Source organism: Leopardus geoffroyi, chromosome A2, assembly GCF_018350155.1.
Source record: "Leopardus geoffroyi isolate Oge1 chromosome A2, O.geoffroyi_Oge1_pat1.0, whole genome shotgun sequence".
Taxonomy (NCBI): domain Eukaryota; kingdom Metazoa; phylum Chordata; class Mammalia; order Carnivora; family Felidae; genus Leopardus; species Leopardus geoffroyi.
The window spans coordinates 31,677,900-31,699,340 of NC_059331.1; the positions used below are offsets into that span (position 1 = coordinate 31,677,900).

Sequence of the window (21,441 nt, forward strand, 5' to 3'; positions counted from 1 at the left end):
ACCCTGTCCATTTGGCTTCCCATGCTGATGTCTCTCTGGAGAACCCTTCCTAACTGAGGAAGACCTAAGCTGCGTGTAAACTCCCTTTTCTCAGCCACAATGAAGGGGTAATGTCACCAAGAGCTCCCTCCTTCTTCAAGAGCTTTTAATTGATGGAAGGAAATATGGAGTAGTGGTGAATAGAGGGAAATATGGAGCCATAGAGACTGGCTACGTGACCCTGGCTATGTGACCCTAGCTATGCGACCCTAAACTCTTTGGCTCTTACTTCTCTGGTCTCCAAGAAGGGGAGAATAGCTGTAATTGTTATTGTTTATTGTTGCCCGCTTGGCGTTTCCATTTTGGTCCTTAGCTACAACAGCATCAAAATACATGGGTCCTGAGAATATTCCACGTCTCTGTTGATGTGAAAACAACAAACATTTTTTAGTGTTTACTGTGATCTGTGCATTGTATTAAGCATTTTCTCATTTAATTCTATAACGGTTGATATATGTGAGGAAATTCAGGCTCAAGAAGTTCAGGTCATTTGCTCAAGGTCACAGGGCTGAGAGTTGAACAGGGGCCCTATCTGACACTTTGAGACTATGATCTTTTTTTTTTTTTAATTTTTTTTAACGTTTATTTATTTTTGAGACAGAGAGAGACAGAGCATGAATGGGGGAAGGGCAGAGAGAGAGGGAGACACAGAATCGGAAGCAGGCTCCAGGCTCTGAGCCATCAGCCCAGAGCCCGACGTGGGGCTCGAACTCACGGACCGCGAGATCGTGACCTGAGCTGAAGTCGGATGCTTAACCGACTGCGCCACCCAGGCGCCCCTCTTTTTTTTTTTTTTTAAAAACGTTTAGGGGCGCCTGGGTGGCTCAGTCGGTTGAGCGTCCGACTTCGGCTCAGGTCACGATCTTGCGGTCCATGAGTTCGAGCCCCGCGTCGGCTCTGTGCTGATGGCTCAGAGCCTGGAGCCTGTTTCAGATTCTGTGTCTCCCTCTCTCTGACCCTCCCCCGTTCATGCTCTGTCTCTCTCTGTCTCAAAAATAAATAAAACGTTAAAAAAAAAAATTAAAAAAAAAAAAAGTGGAACCACCTCGCACCTCACCCAGAAGCCAGAAAAAAATGCACCTGATGAAGATTTTGCGTTTGCCTTAATACCTTGCTTCTCAATCTTGTCTGCTTGATAGAACTACTGGGGAGCATTAAAATATTCCTTTGCCCACACCAAATGCCAGACCAGTTAAATAGGACTCTCAGGGATGGGGCCCAGGCAGGTGTATTCTTTACACTCCTCAGAGGGTTCCACGTGTGACCAACACTGACAACTGTTGTCTGAGTATTTTAGCATCTACCTTATATCTAGCCAATAGGTGTCCGATCACATTTTCCCTTCAAAGAGCCTGAGAAGACCTGGTAGCCATTTTCTTTAGAATAAGTATTTAAATACTCACTGTACTTTAAAAAAAAAATTTTTTTTAATGTTTATTTATTTTTGAGACAGAGAGCGACAGAGCATGAACGGGGGAGGGTCAGAGAGAGGGAGACACAGAATCTGAAACAGGCTCCAGGCTCTGAGCTGTCAGCCCAGAGCCTGACGCGGGGCTCGAACCCACGGACCGTGAGATCATGACCTGAGCCGAAGTCGGACACTTAACCGACTGAGCCACCCAGGTGCCCCTAAATATTCACTTTAAACCCTCTGAGTTTGAGGTGGGAAATCCCATGAGATATTGGCTCCTTTTTCCATGTTAACAGCAGCCAAGGGCCTCAAACAAATGATGAGCCTTGGTCACCACTCAATGAATCTGACCTAACTGAATTAGTGAAGGTCTCATCTCCTGTCTTATCACAGTGATGAGATTCTATAAGCAAGAGCGATGTTACATGGTAGCTTTCCCCCCAACAATACAAAATCCTCCTGCTGAACTTCTGGATGTCGGCCTTAGGAAAGGGATTCTGAGGAAAGGTGGGGAGGGTCCAGAGCTTTGAAGGTTAAGTGAAAGCCTTCTGTAATTTCAGCAAGATCTACCCAGGAAGAATGACAGCTGCACAATCTTTCTTTCTTTCTGTTTTTTTTTTAATTTTTTAATGGTTATTCATTGTTTTTTTTTTTTTGAAAGACACAGAGAGACAGAGCACAAGCAGGCATGGGGTGTAGAGAGAGGGAGACACAGAATGTGAAGCAGGCTCCAGGCTCTGAGCCATCAGCACCGAGCCCAATGCGGGGCTTGAACTCAGGAACTGCGAGATCATGACCTGAGCCGAAGTCAGACGCTCAACTGACTGAGCCAGCCAGGCGCCCCTCAATCTTTCTTCTTAAGGACCAACAAACATACCTGAAGAGCCCTGGAGTCTATTTGCCAGGGCTAATACTAGCTAATTTGTGAGATAAAAAAAGAAGGGGTTTGGGAATCATACTTCCGCATAGCATATGTTTTCAAGGATTACTGTTTACTTAAGGAAAGGCTTTTGCATTAATCAGATTTCTGTATTAATTGCTTGGCTAAGCCAGGTTACCTGGGGTAAAACTCAAACGTACTGCACATGTGAAACCCAGGATATGGCTGAGCCAGAAATCAGCACTGAAAGAAAAAGTAAGAGCAATAGAAAGATCAATAGAAAGTGTTCACACACACGTTTTTAACAAAACTTTTTAAAGGGGCATGTTCTTCCCCTAATCTCCCTAACACAGGATATTTTTGACCTTCTTTTGATGCTTCTTGGTACACCTGCATTTGCTTTCTCAGCTCACTCTGCAAAGTCACCTGACTTTTTCTACTTTAAGACACCCCACTGAGCAAGGGGAGGAGGACAGGGTTCTCAGAGGGATTCCAGGGGGTTGAACTGGAGCCAGCAATAAAATGTGAGTGCTTCAGAGCTCTAAATATAGCTCTCTCCCCCTTGACAACTATGGTGGCCTGCTTTCAGTTGCTGGAACTGCACAAATTCTTGCCTCAGGGCCTTTGCATATGCTATTCTGAAGGCCAATGGCCTCTTTCCCCTCCCCTTTTCTTCCTGTGTAACGCCAAGTCCTTCTTATCCAATTCAATTCTTTGCTTGAACATCACTTCAGAGAGCTTCCTGACCTCTATTCTTGACCTTGCTTATTTCCTTCATGGCACTTATCGCAATCTGTCTTTATGTGCATGTTTGTATATCACCTGCTAGATGATAAACCATCTCTATCCTGTTCTCCCCCTGAAAGTTGCACCAATGGCTGGCTCTCTTATCCTCTGGCTTCTAATGGGGCTTGACTCGTGGAAGGGGGTCAGAGGGCAGAGCGTGAGAGAGGTCAAGATGTTGCCCTGGCTCCTTCTGCCAGGCCACAGGTAAGGCCTTCGCTCCTACTCATTGGCCCTCCTTCATTTGGCTTTAATTACTCTTTGTGTCACGTGTTTCTACCCAGGGCCCTGACCCTCATAGGGGCTGGGTCTGATTTATTCACCAATGTATAACTGAAACATGGCAGGTGCTCAATAACTATTTGTTGAGTAAGTGAATCTAAAACAACTAAGAATCAAGATTTTTCTTAAAAAATATGGAGGGCGCTCATTGGGATGAGCACTGGGTGTTCTACCTAAGTGACGGATCACTAAATTCTACTCCTGAAACCATTATTACACCATCTGCTAACTGGGATTTAAATACAAGTAAAACAGACAAAAAATGCCTTTCTCTTCCCTATTCTGTTTCCAAAAACAATCTTGTATCAAGCTCTGGTATAGGAAACGGATAGAGCAGGGTTGTTGGGATTCTGGGTGGTGGGTGGAACCACACAAGCATGGTCCCCTTTCAAAGGGCAAGGCTAGCAACCCAGCGTATTACAGATGAATTTGGAGGGAATGCCATGAGGGAGGATGTGGCATCTTATCCTGTGCATACAACTGTGGCACAAGGTATTAGGGGCTGGATGGAGAGTGAATATTTACATCTCAGTGCTCCCAGGAGGACTCTGGGTTCAGCTGGTGGAAGACAGCGGGGGCTGAGGGGGGTGGGCAGGAAATGGCACTTCTGAGAACCAACGAAGAGTGTTTTGTTTTGTTTTTGCCTTAGTCTTGGGGCTCAGAGGAAAGCTGGAGTGAAAAACGTCCTCTGATCTCACATGCTCCATCTAACAGGGCAAGATAAAGTTGTGTCACCCATGTGCCCCAACGACAAAGGCCCCCACCATAAACAGATTCAGAAGCCAGAAAGTGACAGAGGAAGCCATCTGCTTCTCGGGCAGCCCTAATCCCAAGCAGAGAGGAAGCCACAAAGGACAGTGCTCAGGTGACAGAAAGCCCAGCCGTTGACGGGTCACGGTTCACTCAAGGATGATTTGAGTTCACTCAAGGATCTCAAGGGAGATTTGGGTTGTTGAAGGAGAATGCTAGGGGAACCTCGGGGCCAGGCTGGAATCCCTCTCCCTGCACAGAGGCCTGGGCATGAAACACATCTGCAGATGAGGGCCTGGCTGGGCCTGGTCCTGGGGCTGATAACGATCTCAGCGGGAAACTTCCATTGTCGTCTCCCCTCATGGCTTCCTAGCTCAGGGCCCAAAGCAGGGTCTGTTTCTTCTCTGAGAAGTTAATTGATGCTGGGGGAGGGGGGGGGGTGTGAAATCAGCGGGGAAAAGGCTGAGGACTGGGAGCTGGCAGTCCTCTTTGTCACATGGGGAGGGCGGGCTCCATTAGCACTAATAGATGTTACAGAGGCATAATTAGGCCACAGATTGTGGCAGCCTCTTTAGGCTCGGATAAGGCTGGAGATGGAGATCCAGGGAGAGAGGGTTCATCTTTCTGGCTGCAATCATTACCCAAGATCCAAGCGTCAGAGCTCTCCAGTTGTGGGCGCCGGCGTGGGTCTGGATCACTAACACCTACGGACCCGCCAAGCGCCATATGCCCATCCTTCCCTTCCTGCCCTCTCCTTCCAACCCCGTATGTGAACAATTTCTGAGTTCCATTCCATCTTCCCTCTCTTGCTAAGTGAGCAACGGGCTGCGACAGAGTTAAAAAGGAAAGTGGCAAGAGGCTGGCACTCTGGGGCACCTGATAGAAGGAGTAACAATAATAACTCTCAAATATTGAGGTTGTCACGTGCCTGGCACGCAATTAAGTGCTTCCTGCAGGTGACTTCACGATTCACAACAGCCCCAGGTGGCAGACATCGATGTGCTCCAGGACGCTGAGGGGGTGCGAGGTTTAAGCCCCCAGACAGATCACGCAGGTAGAACCTCAGGGGGATTCCAACCAGGTAGGTGTGAAAACCTCAATGTGTGCTGCCGCTGGGGTCTGGACAGAAAGCAGAAAGGCTCTTTCTGCTGTGGACGGTGTTTCTGAAACGCCTGGCTGGGGGCGGCTCCTTGACATGACAGCAGGCTCCCCTCAGACGTGGTTCTGAGCACCTTCCTTGGGAAGTGATCACTTCCAGGGCGACAGCCTGTGTCTAGACCAGGCTTCCTCAGCCTTGGCCCTACTGACTCATGGGACCAGATGGTTCTTGGCTGCGAGGGAAGGTGCTGTTCTGTGCACTGAGGTATGGTTGGCAGCATCCTTGACCTCTACCCGATGGAAGGCCCTAGCACCCTGCACCCCCAGTTGGGACCATCAAAAATGTCTCCAAACATTGCCAAATGTTCCCCCTAGGTGACACAATCCCCACCCCTCCGCACTCACCCCTACTGAGAGCCACCGACCTAGGCCACCAAAGTCACACTGGGAGGGCATTTGTGTACAGATGTGCATCCCAGGTAAAGGGAACTTCTCCCTTGGTCTTTTTTTTTTTAATGTTTATTTATTTATTTTGAGAGAGAGTGAGAGAGAGAGTGCACACGTGGATGCATGAGTTGGGACGGGAGGGAGAGAATCCCAAACAAGGTCTGCACTGTCAGTGCAGAGCCCTACATGGGGTTCGATCCTAAAAACCATGAGATCATGACATAAGCAGGAATCAAGAGTCGGGTGCTTAACTGAGCCACCCAGGTGCCCCTCCCCTGGTCTTCTGACCTAGGACCCAGTATCCAGATATAAAGGGAGAAATTTAAAAAATGAGTTATTCTAGACTGTACTCTTCTATCCTCTCCCAGCTCTCAGCTCAACCTGCTCCCAAGGAAAAGACACAACCGAAGCCTGAACTGGACTTTTCTGCCTTTGAAAATCAGCACCTCTGACTTAAAAGGCAGCCATCACATAGTCTGCTCCTGCCAGGATGAAACACCCTGGCAAGGTCTGGACTGCTCACTGCTAGGCAGCACAGAATCACGGCCAGGAACACTCTCACGGAGAGCGTGCCGTCAGAATCAGAGTCCTCACAGGTGGCCTTGGACTGATAACACCCTCAGGGGGTGGGTAGATGGGTCTGGGCAGGATGACTGACTCCAAGAAGCAAGAATCCCTTAGACTCTGCACAGGTGACAGTCAAGGATCTGTTCCAACGAAAGGCCCAGAGAACAGAAATACACCAAAGGACATTTTCTACTGCTTTCTGCAAAAAGCAAAACGAACAGGTTTTTGCCCCCACTCCTTCTACACGGGAAGAATAAAGGAGAAAAAAGGAGACAGGAGCTGGGTAATCTGCAAACTGGGACACCAAACCCTTGGGCGGCCAAGAGTTGAGAAAGGCTCTTGTCTGGAACCGAGGAAAAGAATGGGGGAAGTATGCCCGTTTTAGCTAAGTGGATGGGGAATTTGGCATGACATTTTTAAGCTGTTCAAAGTTTTTGGACCAAAGAAAACGCCAGGCTTTGTCTTGGTAATTTTGTGTTGGAAGGCACAGACTTTATCTTCTAGACGGTGCCCCGCCTGTTTACTCAGCCCGATCGGTGACGGCTGCCTCCCAGACACATGTCGTGGTCTGGTTCTGATTTGGGAAGGGCAGGAGGGAGGAAAAACACACACGCAGACAGCTACCTGGGTGTTCAAGGTGATGCTCATGAAAATTATACTCGGTTTAACCACCAAGCAACCCACCTCAAATTCATAGGCAGCTTTGGTCTCATGGCCTTTTCATTTTCATGTTAATTTACAGCTGAAACAGGCCTCACTTGGAGAGTACAAGGTTTTATGGTCCACTTTTTCTGCGGCATTCAATGACAATGCCAAGATCACCAAATGCCTCTGGCACATGGTACTCCCTTTCATGTTTAGTCCATACAGTGTAATTAAGAAACAAACCATCCGTGTTTTGGATAATGTGCCCTGAACTTACTAAGATGCTATTTGCTATTTGCTGTCAGGGACATCGTCAGGGCTTTTCAAAAGCAGAATAATCTAATTTTTCTTTTGTCTGAGAAGGAGGCTAGACTCACAGCTAAGAGAAGATGCAAAGGAACATGATGAGAGAGAAAAAAGTTCCAACCACAGACAAGCTGGCGAGAGGACTGATCACTCAGGCACGAGGGGAGGAGTCTGGGTTTCTCTAGCTCAGGGCTCCTTAAACTTAGCAGGCCTAAGAGTTCTGTGGGGGCATTTGTTAGAAATGTTGATTCTCAGGTCTGGGCCCTGAGAGATTCTGTTTATGGGTCTGGGATGGGCACAGGAATGTGCACTGTTGACAAGCATCCCAGATGAATATAATGTAGGTGGTCCTCCAGTTACTCTGATGGAAGGGATGGTGACTGTTTACATGGACAAACAGATTCCCCAAAAGTGCCCCAGGTGGCTTGTACTAGGAAGTGGGTTTTATTTGTCTTTGAGAGAGAGAGAGACAGAGAGAGAGACAGAGAGAGAGAGAGAGAGAGAGAGATGGGGGTGGGGTGGGGAGAGGGGCAGATGGGAGAGGGAGAGAGAGAATTCCATGCAGGCTTCACATTCAGTGCAGAGTCCTATGTGGGAGTTGATCCCATGACCCCGAGACCACAACCTGAGCCCAAACCAGGAGTCAGATGCTCAACTGACTGAGCCACCCAGGCGTCCCAGGAATGGGGTTTTAATCACACTCCTTTCCAGTGCTCTGGGAGGCACTTCATATATGGGCAGAGGAGGGGTGGCTAGGCCAGGGATGGCTGGCACATAATCACTGATGGGCCCCCTAGTCCTACCAGAACACTCTGGGAAGGAGATGCTCCAGTGAGAAGGTCAAGCATCTGGCTAGAAACTGAGCCAAACTATTTAGAAGGTTTGATTATGTTTATAAGGAAAGAGAGAGTCAAAAAAAGTACATTTTGTTGATGTAAGTCAAAGGAAATCAAGATTTAAATACAAATCAGTTTGGGAATGACCTAAATGTCCAATTCTAGAGATGTGGTAACATCCATTTGACTGAGTATTAATGCAGTCATTAAATGTGATGGTTACAAATGCTATGTACAAATGCTATGAAAATGAGCTAGTGACAGAATGCAAATGAAGGAATTCAGGACTCAGAATATTCAATATGTTTACAATTCAGAAAAATTAATGCACCAGTATATAGGGAAAAAACCCGAAAATTCACCGAAATATTAGCGCTGGCCAAGTGGTAAAGCTGGTGTATTTTCCCTATTTTTATCTTAATTTTTCTCTTGTACATTTTCCTAGCTGCTCATATGTTAAAAAATAAACCATAAAAACCTGAGTTTCAAAGCCATTTTCAAGTGGGGATGGGAGCTATATCATTTCCCTTTGTGAGATTCTCAAATTCAAAAGTTCCAAGAGAAATGTACAGGTTCTTTAAAAATCTACTCTAGAAAATGTTGAACTCCTCTGAAGAGCCCATCAGCCCCCTGCCTCCACCCTGAACCCATTTTCCAGTGTTGCCTTTTCAGTATGAAATGAGTAAAATCAGCAATCTTTCCTCTCCTGTCAGCAACCACCGTTACTTACTCTGGGTATAGATGACTGCTCACGCCCAAGGAGGTTATAAATAAGCCTCCTGAATGGTTATTAGAAACCAGGACACCGGAAAAATTTCTCCGAAACCAGAAAACATCAGAGAGACTATGACCTAGAGCAGGCATGCATCAGTCATTCCGGGGGAGCTCCGTCCTGACTGGTCCGTCCACTGCTCCCTGTCTCGCTCACCTGGCTCTGAGAATATCCTCTGCTTCCACACATACCACAAAACTGACCCCAAAAGAGAAACGTGAGATGAACAGATTCTGCTACGATGTTCATTCTGCTGGTTTTCATCTGGCCCCTGGTCTGTGAGTCTGGTTCAGAGCCATGAAGTACCAGCAAGAGGAGGCAGCTTCCCTAAGGAACACAGAGAAATTCACCCTGTGGGATCAAGTCAGAAACCTGAATCACATTCTCAACGCTGAGCAGAGGGTTGGGCTCTGTCCAGGCGGCGCCTTGAAAACATCTCCTTGCTGGTCTGAATCGCCTACCTTAAAGTCACCACATGGACGTGCCCCTTTGTCTCCAGAAAGCCATGGCTAATATACCTAATGGACATCTGACGTCAAGTTCACGTGACAGGGACAGAAGTTCCTTCTGGAGGAAGGAACCAGATGTGGGGTGAGTCCCAGAAGGATGGGATGCCTATGACACGGGACTGTTTACTTCCTTACAGCACAGGGAAGGTGTGCTTTTGAAGCACATTTCCTTTGAAGCTACTAGCTTGATTTCTCTTTGAAAAGCCCATCTCCATTCTCAGGTCCCGCAGTACGAATGGGCTTGACCCCACTGCCTCAGGCCCTGGGGATGGGTGCGCGACTCCGAACGGACCAATCAGAGCCATCATTCCTTGGCTCCTCCCACCTCAGCGGTTAAAAGAATTGTTAGGTGACCCAAGTTGGGCAAATGAGACTCAGATGAGCTCCCATTCCCCTTCAACTGGTGCTAATGGATGTCAGTCAGCCTAGAGCTGCCGATAGCCATCTCTACCACCCTGGGAAGAGCCTGCCTGAGAATGAAGCCAGACGGTGGGGAGAAAACAAGAACCAAGAGAAGAAAAGAAGGACATCATTTAGGCACCTGGATCCAGCTGTTCCAAGAACCAAAATTCTGCAACATTTGTAGTCACCTGATTTAAAAAAAGCGAAACAACAAGAAACTTATTTGTTTACACCAGTCAAGGTGGGATTCTGACACTTGGAAACAAGAGTTCTGTAATTCCCGAGAAGAAAGACAATTCCAATGCATTTTCCAAGTAGCTGCCAAGCTGGCCCTGAGGCCAACGGGCAGGACTCTCGGTTTGTTAATCTGTAATTCCAGACTGAGCCACCCGTCCTTCTCAATGGAGGGAACGAACAAAGGATCTGGGCCGTGCAATTTATGAGCACGACTGAGGTGTGGCTGCTCAAGTTCGGGCGCCAGCTGGTTGGGAGGTTTTACCCAACAATTTAAATAAAGAAATTGGGGTAGAGGATGCGTATCCAAGCTATGCAGAAGAAAAGGAGAAATGTTCCTGCCCAGAATTAAATATAGAAATGTTTCGCATTACAAGGATTAAAAAACATTTCAGACATTCTTGGTAAAGGGAGCTGTTCCAGTTGTTGCTTCAGAGCCCCACACTGTCGTGTCTCATTCTCTTCCAGTTTGCCTGCAATGCTGAAAAGTCACCCCAGGACCCCTAGCAATCAATAGGTCTCGGTGTTGCACAACGGAGTGTCCCTTGTCAAGCTGTGTCGGTAACAGATGTGTGGAGGTGCCACAACAGTGCAACACCAATCAAGGACAGCAGGAAGCCCTTTTGGACTATTTCTGCTGTGTCTCTACTTACCCAGGCCAACGACGCATGTGCTTTCGGCTGATGCTGCGATTTTTGGGTCAAAAATCACAGAGTAGGCAAACTTATACACATTTCTAGGTTTTCGATTCGATCTTCTTCTGTCCCTCAGGACCCCTTCCCCCAGGGGCACTGTAAAATGCCAATTTCCTCTCCTAGGTCATCATCACATCCATCCTCTTCTTTCATTCAGTCTCCACTGTTGTTTACACTGTGGACCTTCTTGCAGGCCTTTATTCTTGCCACACATTCCTACCACAGGGCCTTTGCACATGCTGCTCTTGGTGCCTGGAATCCTTCCCTTATCCCTCAAGCATCACTTTTTCAGGATACCCTGTCTGACCTCCCTGATTCGCCTATACCCCTCTCAGCGCACATTTGCCACAATTTCCTATCGTATAATTAGATGCTTACTATCTATTAAACGCCACGGGACGGAGAGGGGCAGGAAGGTAAGCCCCTTGTCTACTTTACCTCAGCAGGGCATCCCTAGCACCTTGCACAGGCCATGGCACGGACTTAATCATGTTATCAGCTAACGGCATTGAGCGCTTAGAGGATATCAGGTACCGTCCTAAGTTCTTTACAGGAATTAACTCAAGAATTCCCACAACAACCCTCTAAGGCACTGCTGTCACTTCATTTCAAAGATGGGGACACTGAGTCACGGAAAAGATACGCCAGCTGCCCAAGGTCACATAGGTATTAGAGCACGAAGTCCAACCTCCACCTCTGGCAGACTGGTCTACTGTCTGTGCCCTCATTCACGCTGCTGTACCTCACAGGGTAGGCGCTCGTACCACACTGGAAGGCAGAATGAACGAATGAACGAATGCACACAGACCTTCCTTTCTTTCCTCCATCCGCATCTGCATTTGCTTCCTTTAGGCCCCAGCTCTGCCTGACCCAGCCACTCCTGTGGCATGTGGCTGGTCCTCAAGGCAGAGCCGCGTTCCCAGCCACGTTGGTTGCTACACAGCAGGGCCCTTGGCGGGGGACCAGCTGACCGTCTGCAGTTGTCCTTGGGTGGGGCCTCTGCCTGAGGCAACCAGTCCCCATGGGAACTCTGCTCTGCACCTGGCCCCGGCGTGACCTGAACCGTGGGCCTGACTTGCACTCCGGCCTCTCTCTCCATTCTGTGGGCGCCTCCTGCCAGGGGCCAACCCCTGGACAATCTGCACTTGTCTCCGTGGTCTTTAAGTGCCTCTGACCCAAGCAGGTCACCTTGGACTGCCAGCTTGGCTCCTGCCCTGCCAGGGCCAGACAGACATCAACAACCTGGCTATGGCAGGAAGAGAAATCCTGATCTTTCCAGATACGGTCACTGCGCAAATCCTGACCGTGACCGTGACCCTACCTGTGAGGACTGTAACAGAGAGGTAAGAGCAAGGGCTTTGCAGACCATCACACCCAAGTTTGGGTTCCGTTGTCAGTGGTGACCACGGGGAGGTCACGACTTCTGTGCACTTGAGAGTACTTAACTGTAAAATGGGGTAAATCGTCAGACTTATCTCATAGGGCTATTATGAGGATTTAAAGAGATGCTATATGGGAGATCATCATCATGTCAGACCACACTCTGTGGTCTCATGGTTGTCCTCGGTCACTCTTATCACCACCATCCACATGTGCCATGGTATGCTGATTAAGGACCCAGGCCTGCAGCTACAATGCCCAAGTTTGAATCGTGCTCCTTCGCTTCCCAGCTCTGTGGTCCTGAGCTATACATAGGCTCCCCGTGTCTCACTTATGTCATCTATGAAATGGGCGTATCAACAGTGGGATACAAAAGTTCACACAAGGGGCGCCTGGGTGGCGCAGTCGGTTGGGCGTCCGACTTCAGCCAGGTCACGATCTCGCGGTCCGTGAGTTCGAGCCCCGCGTCGGGCTCTGGGCTTATGGCTCAGAGCCTGGAGCCTGTTTCCGATTCTGTGTCTCCCTCTCTCTCTGCCCCTCCCCCGTTCATGCTCTGTCTCTCTCTGTCCCAAAATAAATAAACGTTGAAAAAAAAAAAAAATCAAAAGTTCACACGAGCCCTTAGAACTGTACCTGGTACAGGCAGGACCAACACCCAATAATGGCAGTTGCCGGTGACGCTGTTACGGCTATCTGCGAAACTGTGATCGCCCAAGGCTGTGAGCTGCTTGGGAGGGACGTTTAGGCAACGGCAGAGTTCGAGAGCTTCTGCAACCTACAACCTCCTTCCGGTTCCACACAACGCTATTATAAATGGCGACCGTGCTCGCCTGACTCACTCTGTGTGAGCGTAAGGGATGGACTGCGTTTTCCAAGGAGAAGGGACAGTATGCTCCTGGTTGTAAACAAATCGGTAGGTGTCAAAGCCAGATTTAAGGCTGGCAAGCCACTGCGGCTGTTTTTCCAGATCAGTTCAAAGGAAAAATGCTGTCTACGAAAAGATCGTGCTTCGTGCCAGATTAAACACTACAGACTTTTTCAATAACATGATTTATTGACCATGGAGATAAAAAAAAAAAAAAATCCGTCATCCTGAAAGCTAGCTTTCACCTAAGGATCAAGGCTTTTTGACAAAGCCTTCTATGACACATACCTGTTACTCACAGACTGGGGTTCCAGGATTTAAAGACACACGGTTCTGACCACTGCCTTCTTTTGAGAATCTTCTAGCAAAATTTAAACGCAACGGTGGGTGTTGGCAACAAAACGACCGACTTTTCCAAGTCTAGTAAATATCATGGCTTTGGGGTGTGTGTGTGTGTGAATGTGTGTGTACGTGTGTGCAACACTGGATCTGGAAGGCTGTTTAAGCTTTGCCCCAGTGACCAAGGAGGAAGCAGTGTTTCGAATATTAGCTGCAATCTTTCTTCCACGCTGCTGTGTCTGACAGATCTATGGAAACACAGGGGCACAAAATGCATTTCTTCAGCTCCCTACTTCTCAGGCTCTCCACATGCTGGTTTAAAAAAAGAGGATCCCACAGGCACGTTCTCAAACCTGAAAATGCAAACCCGCACAGCTGGTGGGAGCTGGGAGATGTCAGTAACCAAAACACTCTTAGAGGCCAAAACTGTGCACCAGTACGTTTGGGAGAAGAATGAAATAGTAACAAAAAGTATCAGGTAGCCATTACAGAACGTCTTACGTGTCACAGACTACATTAACAAGTTTAAATGCAGGATCACATAATTCACCCAAAAACACAATGAAGGAAGTACTGTTATTTACCAAATTCCCTGGATGAGGTAAGGAGCCTTAGACAACGTAAGCAATTTGTTCACACAGCTCCCACGTGACGAAGGCTGGATGTGAACTTGTAACCCCAAAACGTCAGCTGTCAGTCTGAACCCTGGGGCTCATGTGAGAATTTCCAAAGAGACAACCGATGGGCTTAAAAGTGTGCCCCTCCTACAAGCTCACGTCTGCCATCTGTCCTGTCCAACAGAGTGGCTGTGAGCTCCGTGTGGCTACCAAAAGCAAATGCAATTTCAAATTCTGCTGCTTAAACTGTTGTTGAACACTTAAAATGTGGCTAGTGCAGCCGATGGCCTGACATTTCAGTTTCGTTTAATTTTCATTACTTGAAATTTCAACAGTCTCATGTGACTATGGCCTCCATTGGACAGTGCTGATCGGTGGAACTGTTTTTGCTATATCAGACATGGTTCAGGGATGCTTCACCAAAATCTCACAAACAGTGGGGCATGAGGGGCTCTGCCCAAGGGCCCAGAGAAAATCATGAGGATAAATTCCGTGTCTCTTCTCTAGGATCAGACACAGTATGTTCTTCAAACACAATCAGCCTTTCCAATATCCCCAACACCCAGATCTCCTGACTTTCTCCTAAGGCACAGCATGAGGACAATAAAGTCACAAGAGACAAACCCAAGAACAACTGTTCTCAGACACTGGTTGCATCAGCTTCAGCTTCAGCTTCAGCGGGGGCGGGGTGGGGGGAGGGGCGGCTGGTTGAAAAGCAGGTTCCTGGGTCCCGCCTCCAGGGGGCCTGGGGGGAGGCCTCGGGTTCCATGTCTGAAACAAGCAGCCAATGTAGACTGCAATGCAAGTGGTCTAGCTTCAGAGGCTGAATTGCATATTTATCTCCTGGCCTCTTAAATAATTATAGCATATGAAGTTTTCGAGAATAGCACAAACTGGGCTGGAAGCCAGGCAGTCATCACTCTGCACTAACTGCTCACTTCTATGACATCGGGCAAGGTGCTTAGTCACTAAGGCCTCATTTTTGTTTCATCTGAAACAAAATACCTGCTATTTGTCCCCTAGGACAGATGAGAGCACAAATGTGAGAGCATTTGAGAGGGATAAGGGCTTAAAAACACACTGCATAGACATCCTATGAGTTAGAGAGATGTTGGGCTTGTCTCGCACAGTTTAAATAGGTTCCACATTTAAAAAATCCACATTTTTAACTTGTCTGGAGAAAGTGGAATGGTTGGCAATTTGGTACGATTAGGAACATTGCTCTGGGGTCATAGGCACAGGTTCAAGCCCCCACTTGACTTTTTAAAAGCTGGGTGACTTTGGGCAAACAGTTCAACTTCTCTGTGCTTCAGTTTCAACTCTGAAATGATAATCTTTTTGTTTAAAAAAAAACTTTTTTAAACATTTATTTATCATTGAGAGACAGAGAGACACAGAGTGTGAGCAGGGGAAGGGCAGAGGGAGGGGGAGACACAGAATCTGAAGCAGTCTCCAGGCTCTGAGCTGTCAGCACACAGCCTGACGTGGGGCTCGAACGCACGAACGGTGAGATCATGACCTGAGCCGAAGTCGGTGGCCTAACCGACTGAGCCACCCAGGCACCCCTGAAATGATAACCTTAATAGTATATCCACCTCAGAAGGCTGTGAGGGTTGAATTAAGTAAGCTAATATAAAGTGCTCAGAACAAAGTCTGGCACATGGTAAGAGCTATGGAACCGCTAGTTGAAGAAATAAATATCTTTGCACATGGCCACCACCAGCTGGAGCTGAGCGCTGGCTGTCATCGCCAGATAGGGTTGACGTGCACATGTTTATCACAAGCTCCACCAAGAACCATTTGACGATGGGGTCCCTGATGGAAGGGGTAGACGTGTGTCTCCCTCCTTGGGTGTTCTCCCCATGAGGGGCAGACACAGTTAGTGCGTCTCAGAAAAGGACTTCTCAGTCATCCATGGTGAAGGACCCGTTTTTTATTTTCAGTCCATTGCAGACAGACATGTGGTCCTTCTGAGCAAGACTAACACACGGCACATGCGACATACACTCACTCATGGCTTCCACAACACCGACTGGTCTGTACCTGCACCGATAAGACAAGCCCACTGAGCATGCATGTGGATGTTGTGGCAATGTCCAATTGTTCTAAGAGTTTCTACACGTTGTCATTTTCAGTACGTATCTCACGGCGGACTGTGGCTAGCTTCCTTCCTCAGACTACGCTTTGAGTAGTGCCATCTTAGAGAACATCTCCATCAGTCTTCACATGCACGCAAACTAGCTGGACAGTTTGGCTGGAGAAAGCAGGCCTCGAATTTAATCTCTCTCACGCTCTCCCCCGCTTCTGTCCTTTTCAGCCTGCCTGCCCTCTACTGTCTATCCATATTTCTTTTGCCTCTATCCACACAGCAAAATGAGCTCCCTAATGAGACACTGGGGTTCAGAAAAGCCTTGGAAGCTGTTGTGGATGCTCCGGTGTCTCAAGCATTACCCAGCTTTGCGAGTACCACCCCCAGCTCACAGCTGCCTCTGCTTCCTTATGTTGTCTTTGGCCAATAGCACCTGCCGTGTCCCATGCCCACATCCTCCACAACCTCATCCCCAGGCTGTCCTCCAGCAGCCCAAAGCCAGTGACCGAAGGACATGGTGGCGTGGGATGACAGCCACTTTGTCGCAAGAGGGAAGCAAACGTATGATGCAACTCAGCCTCCAGAGCCCCCGTGGGATCAGGGTGAAGTCAGGTTCCAGCCCAGAGCTGGAGTCTTCGCCTGGCCCCTCCTCGCGCCCTGGGCCCTCACTGTGCCTCCCCTTCCCTGGGAGCACGCCCTGAACATGCCACAGGCATCTGCACCCCTGTCTCAGGCTCGGCTTATAGGGAATGCGTTCAAAGACAGAAGCCATCTGAAACTGGGGTCCCCCTTCCTCGACAGCCTGTTGGAGGAGGGCACGTGGCAGGAACAACATGAAAGTCCTGAAGACCAGCATCAGGTCACCACCCAGAGACTACCTCTGCTCTGTTTGCCAGGTGAAGAGGACCTACCTGTTGCATTCGACAGGGCCAGTGATTCCATGGAGCCAGGAGGGGTCTGCTCTGTGGGCGTCATGTCCTCGGTATATTTCAGGGAACTGATTGGATGGCGGGTCCGACACTGCTGAGTAGATATGCCCCCTTCCTCTTCCTCCTCCTCCTCTTCGTATTTGGGGACTGGGATGCTGCCTCGGGTTTCACTAAAGCTCTGACTGGACATATCGCTGTAGCTCTCCTGGGATCTCAGCCTTCCCGGGTAATAGTCCTCACGGCATTCCTTCATGAAGCTGCCGCCGTGCCCCTTCATGGCCAGCGATGAGCTCCTCTTGGGGTTGCTGAAGTGCTTGCCCCACATGTCGGGCTGGGCCCCAGCCCCCTGCCCTCCCGGACTGTAGGAAGTTCTGAGGTTGCACTGGCTGAGAAGCTGCAGAGGACTCTGGGACTGGTTCTGCTCCATCTTGTTCCCGTAATGGTAGGGCTCGTCCCGGCTCCTCCAAATGGGGTCCCGGCTGAGGCTGGGCGTCTGGCTGGACAGGCTGAGCAGTTCCATCTGCAGCGACAGGGGGTCCACGTCGGCCGACAGCCGGTTGGAGCCCACCTGCAGCTGGCTGTGCTGGTTCAGCATGGGCTCCTCCGTCTTGCCCTTGTTCTTGCCGATTTTGGCACTGCGCCGGGACTCCTTGGCCCTGGCGTTCTGGAAGGCCGAATCGGATGAGTCAGAGCCATTGGGGTCCTCCCCGGCGCTGCAGGCCCGTGAGCAGAATATCTGGCCCTGCTTTGGGAGGAACGGCCGCCCCAGGAGGGATTTCTTGCAGTGAGCACAGCAGAAACAGGTCTCGGTGGCATGCCAGTGTTGGCCATCGTAGGTCATCTGACCTTGGTCGATCCCTGGGGATAGAGGAGACATGGGAGAGAGGCTGACAAGCTGCTCAGAGCCCTGTATCACCGTGTGAAACACACAGCATCCTGGTTCGGCTCAGGGTTCCAAACACAACAGAATAAACTATCAGCAGATCCATAATCAGGACCTCACACGAACGGTATTCATGTCCTATTAGGAGAGCCCCCTGGTTCCACCAATCAGCTGCCTCTGAACTCATCTGCTCCGAGCAGAGAAAAACTAGATCCAAGGGACGTGCGCATGAATCCTTCCGCCTGGGATACCTTCTCCCAGACAAAATAGCACTAATGACACTAACACACGCTTTCAATGCTTTGCGTGCATGTAAACTCCTTTGACCCCTCCACTGTAATGAGGCAGGTTTCTAGTATCATTTCCATTTTTCAGACGAGGACGCAGAGATATGGGAAGGGAAATAACTTGCCTAACTTAATACAACTAGGAATCACAGGTGAGATCTGTATCCACAAGCCTTGCTCCTAACCATGACATTGATACTTTCTCTTTCACTCTACTTGGGGGTCTGCTCAAACGCCAACTCCTTGGAGACGTCCTCCTGTACACCTGAGGGCATCCTCTCCACCGTTCTTTACCCGGACCTGCTGGATTTTTCTTCACAGCATGAACTGTGCTAGACACTGAAGCACTCCACATGTACATCTGTTTGTTAATTCTCTCCCCACCCCTCCCAAACGAAGTTCTAGGAGAAGAGGCTCATTAATTTTCTGTGGCATGTCCAGGAACACAGCCTGATGTACCAGAAGGGCTCTTTATACATTGAATGGATGAACTGAATCCCATACCGGCATAGGCCATTCAGATGAAGAGATCGCTGTAACAGTTCAGTGGAAAAGAAAAAAGTAGATTTCCACACTCGGCAAGGAAACGCTTGGGTGTGGTTCGTCAAAGATATCCTCCATAAGCATGCACACCCTTTCCTTAATGTCATCAGGGAAGGAAGAAACACATTTCCTCCCCATGCCAGGGCCGTCCCTGGTTTGCATAATCCTGTTACACCTGCCCTACAGGAACCTCCCAGAGCCCCAAGAGGTCTTCCTTCTCAGCATCTCTTCTGCCCCTTGCTGGTTCTAGGGCTTCATCCCCCTGTGGGACACCATCTTCTCACCACCCTTGCGCCATGAGCTTTGGGCAGGTCTAAAGCCACTCCTGGACCTAGCAATGGCCTGTAAAGAACTGTATCTCCTACCCCAGAGACTGCGGCAGAGGTGGGCACATGACTTGCACCAGTGCAATGCAAGAGTCACCTGGGACTGTTGCTAAGACAGTGATGTATGGAGGCTCTCTTTTGACAGCAGCTGCTGAGCTGGCAGAATGGAAGTCTGGACACGTTGGGGTCCCCCCTCCTGTGGGGTGAGCCTGTGGAGTATGCAGTTACCGTGGGATGGAAGGGGGCCTTTGCAAGCCTCCTGCTTTCTGATGATAAAAATCTTCCCAGAAACATAGTAGTACTAATTCGGCTGATAGTCCTGAACCTGGACTTCCCAGGAATAACTTTGGGAGACTTGTCTAGAGAGGTGGTAAACAAGAAACCAGAGAACAAACTCTACCCAGAAGAAGAGAAAGGCAAGAACAAAGGGCAAAAGGCAAAGCAGCTGTCCCAGCCTCCCATGCTCTCTCCCACCTACCTTTATATCCCTGGAGCCCAGGGAGAGAGAGAGAGAGGTACAAGGCAATTCCTCTCCTATGAGCTCCACCCCAAACTAAGGGGTCTCTGTTTATTTGGGAGTCTGGCCCTAGAGACTAAGAAGGGAGTTTTAGAGGGACAGGAGCAGCCACAAAGTCGGCTCTAAGGCCAAAGGGCCACTGTGGGAATCAACCTGGCCTTCCCAGGCAGGAGAAGTGGTGGGCGGGGCTAGAGACAGGACCCAGAGCTGCTGGGCTCAGCCACATTTTCTCCCCAGGCTCCTGGGAGGAAGCAGGGCGGGCAGTACAGGGAGGCAGAACTCTGGAGCAGTTCAGAGGGAGGCTTCAGGAGTCAGAGGAAGGAAGGTTCGCACCCCATTCCAGCTGGCTGGAAAGATGCCGAAGCCCATCTGCTGAGTTCCCGGCTGGCTCTGAGCTGTGTGACCCTGAGCGAGTGGCCTCAGTCCCCGCTGCAGTTAAAACCTCTGACCTCGCCCGGCTGCTATGAGTTAATATGCAGAGAGCACTCACACCCGCATCTGCTAGCTCCTCTCGCTCTTCTCCTCTTTTTATGTGGTCTTACTGCCCTTCGCCCTCCCCGCTCTGGGGGCCGCTGCCCAGACGCAGTCCACGAAAGAACGCCACGGCTGGCTCAATCTGCCTTGCCCTCTCCTCCGGAGGCTGTGCTGGCATCCCGGCTGCCCTGCATCCCAAGAGGCCACAGCCTTGCCCACTCCCTGTCGCAGGCACACAGGAAGCCCAGTTCCCGGATCTGTCCTCCACCAGCTGCCTCTCCGTGCTTCTGCAAGCAAGCGTGCTCAGATGTGGACAGCAGGGGCCCCTTCTGGGGACGGGGCCTTGCAGAAAGGCTGGGCTGGGGTGGGGGGAGCAGAGGGGAGGCGGGTTACAAAGCGGCCCAGCAGGCAGCACAACGTGGTCCCTGATAAACATCCCTGATGTCAGAGGGTCCTCTGAACTGGTCCTGAACTCTAAACATCTGGAAGAGGGCTCTGTTCTTCCACATCTAAGCGCTCCTCTTTAATTCCCCCCTCTAAGCCCCCATAAGCCCTTCTCGGAGGGTGTGTGTGTCTACTGCCTGCTACAGCCTCGGTCTGTTTGTAGGACTGTTTACTCTGCCGTGCGCAGGCAAAAGTACTGTTGCCCTAGCAACGGCTGCCTGATGCAGGGTCCACTCGGAGCGGCTGTATAAATATGGAATATTTGTGTAATATGGTCAGAGCAAAGCACCAGGAGACGGTGGTCTGCATGATATACAGAGCACACCCCTCTGCTGTTGCAGGAAAATTAGGTTTCACAGAAAAGTAGATTTCAAAAAAAAAAAAAAAAATCAGGGACAGCATTTTAACTGCAGCAGTGAGAATACTATGAGCCTCAGAGGTCCCCTTTTCTGGTAGAACACTGATGCCTTTTTACGGATTTAAGAGGGAAGGAGAAGGGAATGCCAGTCAACGTCTCAGATAGCTAGGAGAGAGAAAGAGAAGAGGACAGAGGACCCTTCTGCGGGGGGTACAGACAGATTTTCTCTCTTCCAAGTTGCTGAGCAAAAATCCTAAGGGGCAGTTTCTGGAGAAGCTTTTGAACTTCAAAGGAAAGGGACAGAAGACACAGCAACACTAGTGAGGAGGGGGGTGGGTATCATGGCTGCAGGTAAGCTGTTTATCTGTACACTCAGCACCTCTCCTCTGAGCAAGTGCCGACTGGCAGACCCAGAATCCACAGTGACAAATGCTGGGTTCAAAAGCTGCACCATTTTCCTCTGACGCACCCCACCCTGTCCGTCCTCACATGGCCAGCCACCTGTCCAAATCAAACTCCCCATTTCCTAACTCTCAGCATAAAGGCAAGTCCGTTTCCCTGTTTTGATCTCGCGAGAAGTGACGGTTACCGGGTTCTTGGTTGAAGCACCAGGCCTTGAGGCGGTGAGGCTTTGAGGGGTTGGGGGAAGGTGGGTTTGCACGTCGCCAGGCCCCGGGAAGGGAAGAGTGCCGGATGATATGGCTGCATAGCAAGGTTGAACCCTGAGCCCGTTG

At 49.6% G+C, this 21,441-nt stretch overlaps 1 protein-coding gene across 3 annotated transcripts in view; it reads right to left on the bottom strand.

Moving 5' to 3' along the window:
* Nucleotides 1–21,441, bottom strand: part of PRICKLE2 (prickle planar cell polarity protein 2) — a 329,015-nt gene that overhangs the window by 26,420 nt on the left and 281,154 nt on the right. For all 3 annotated transcript variants that reach the window (XM_045493430.1, XM_045493429.1, XM_045493431.1), the window contains one exon: nucleotides 16,858–17,733. In XM_045493430.1, the coding sequence (XP_045349386.1) occupies nucleotides 16,858–17,733 (876 nt within the window). The remainder of the gene's footprint in view (nucleotides 1–16,857; nucleotides 17,734–21,441) is intronic.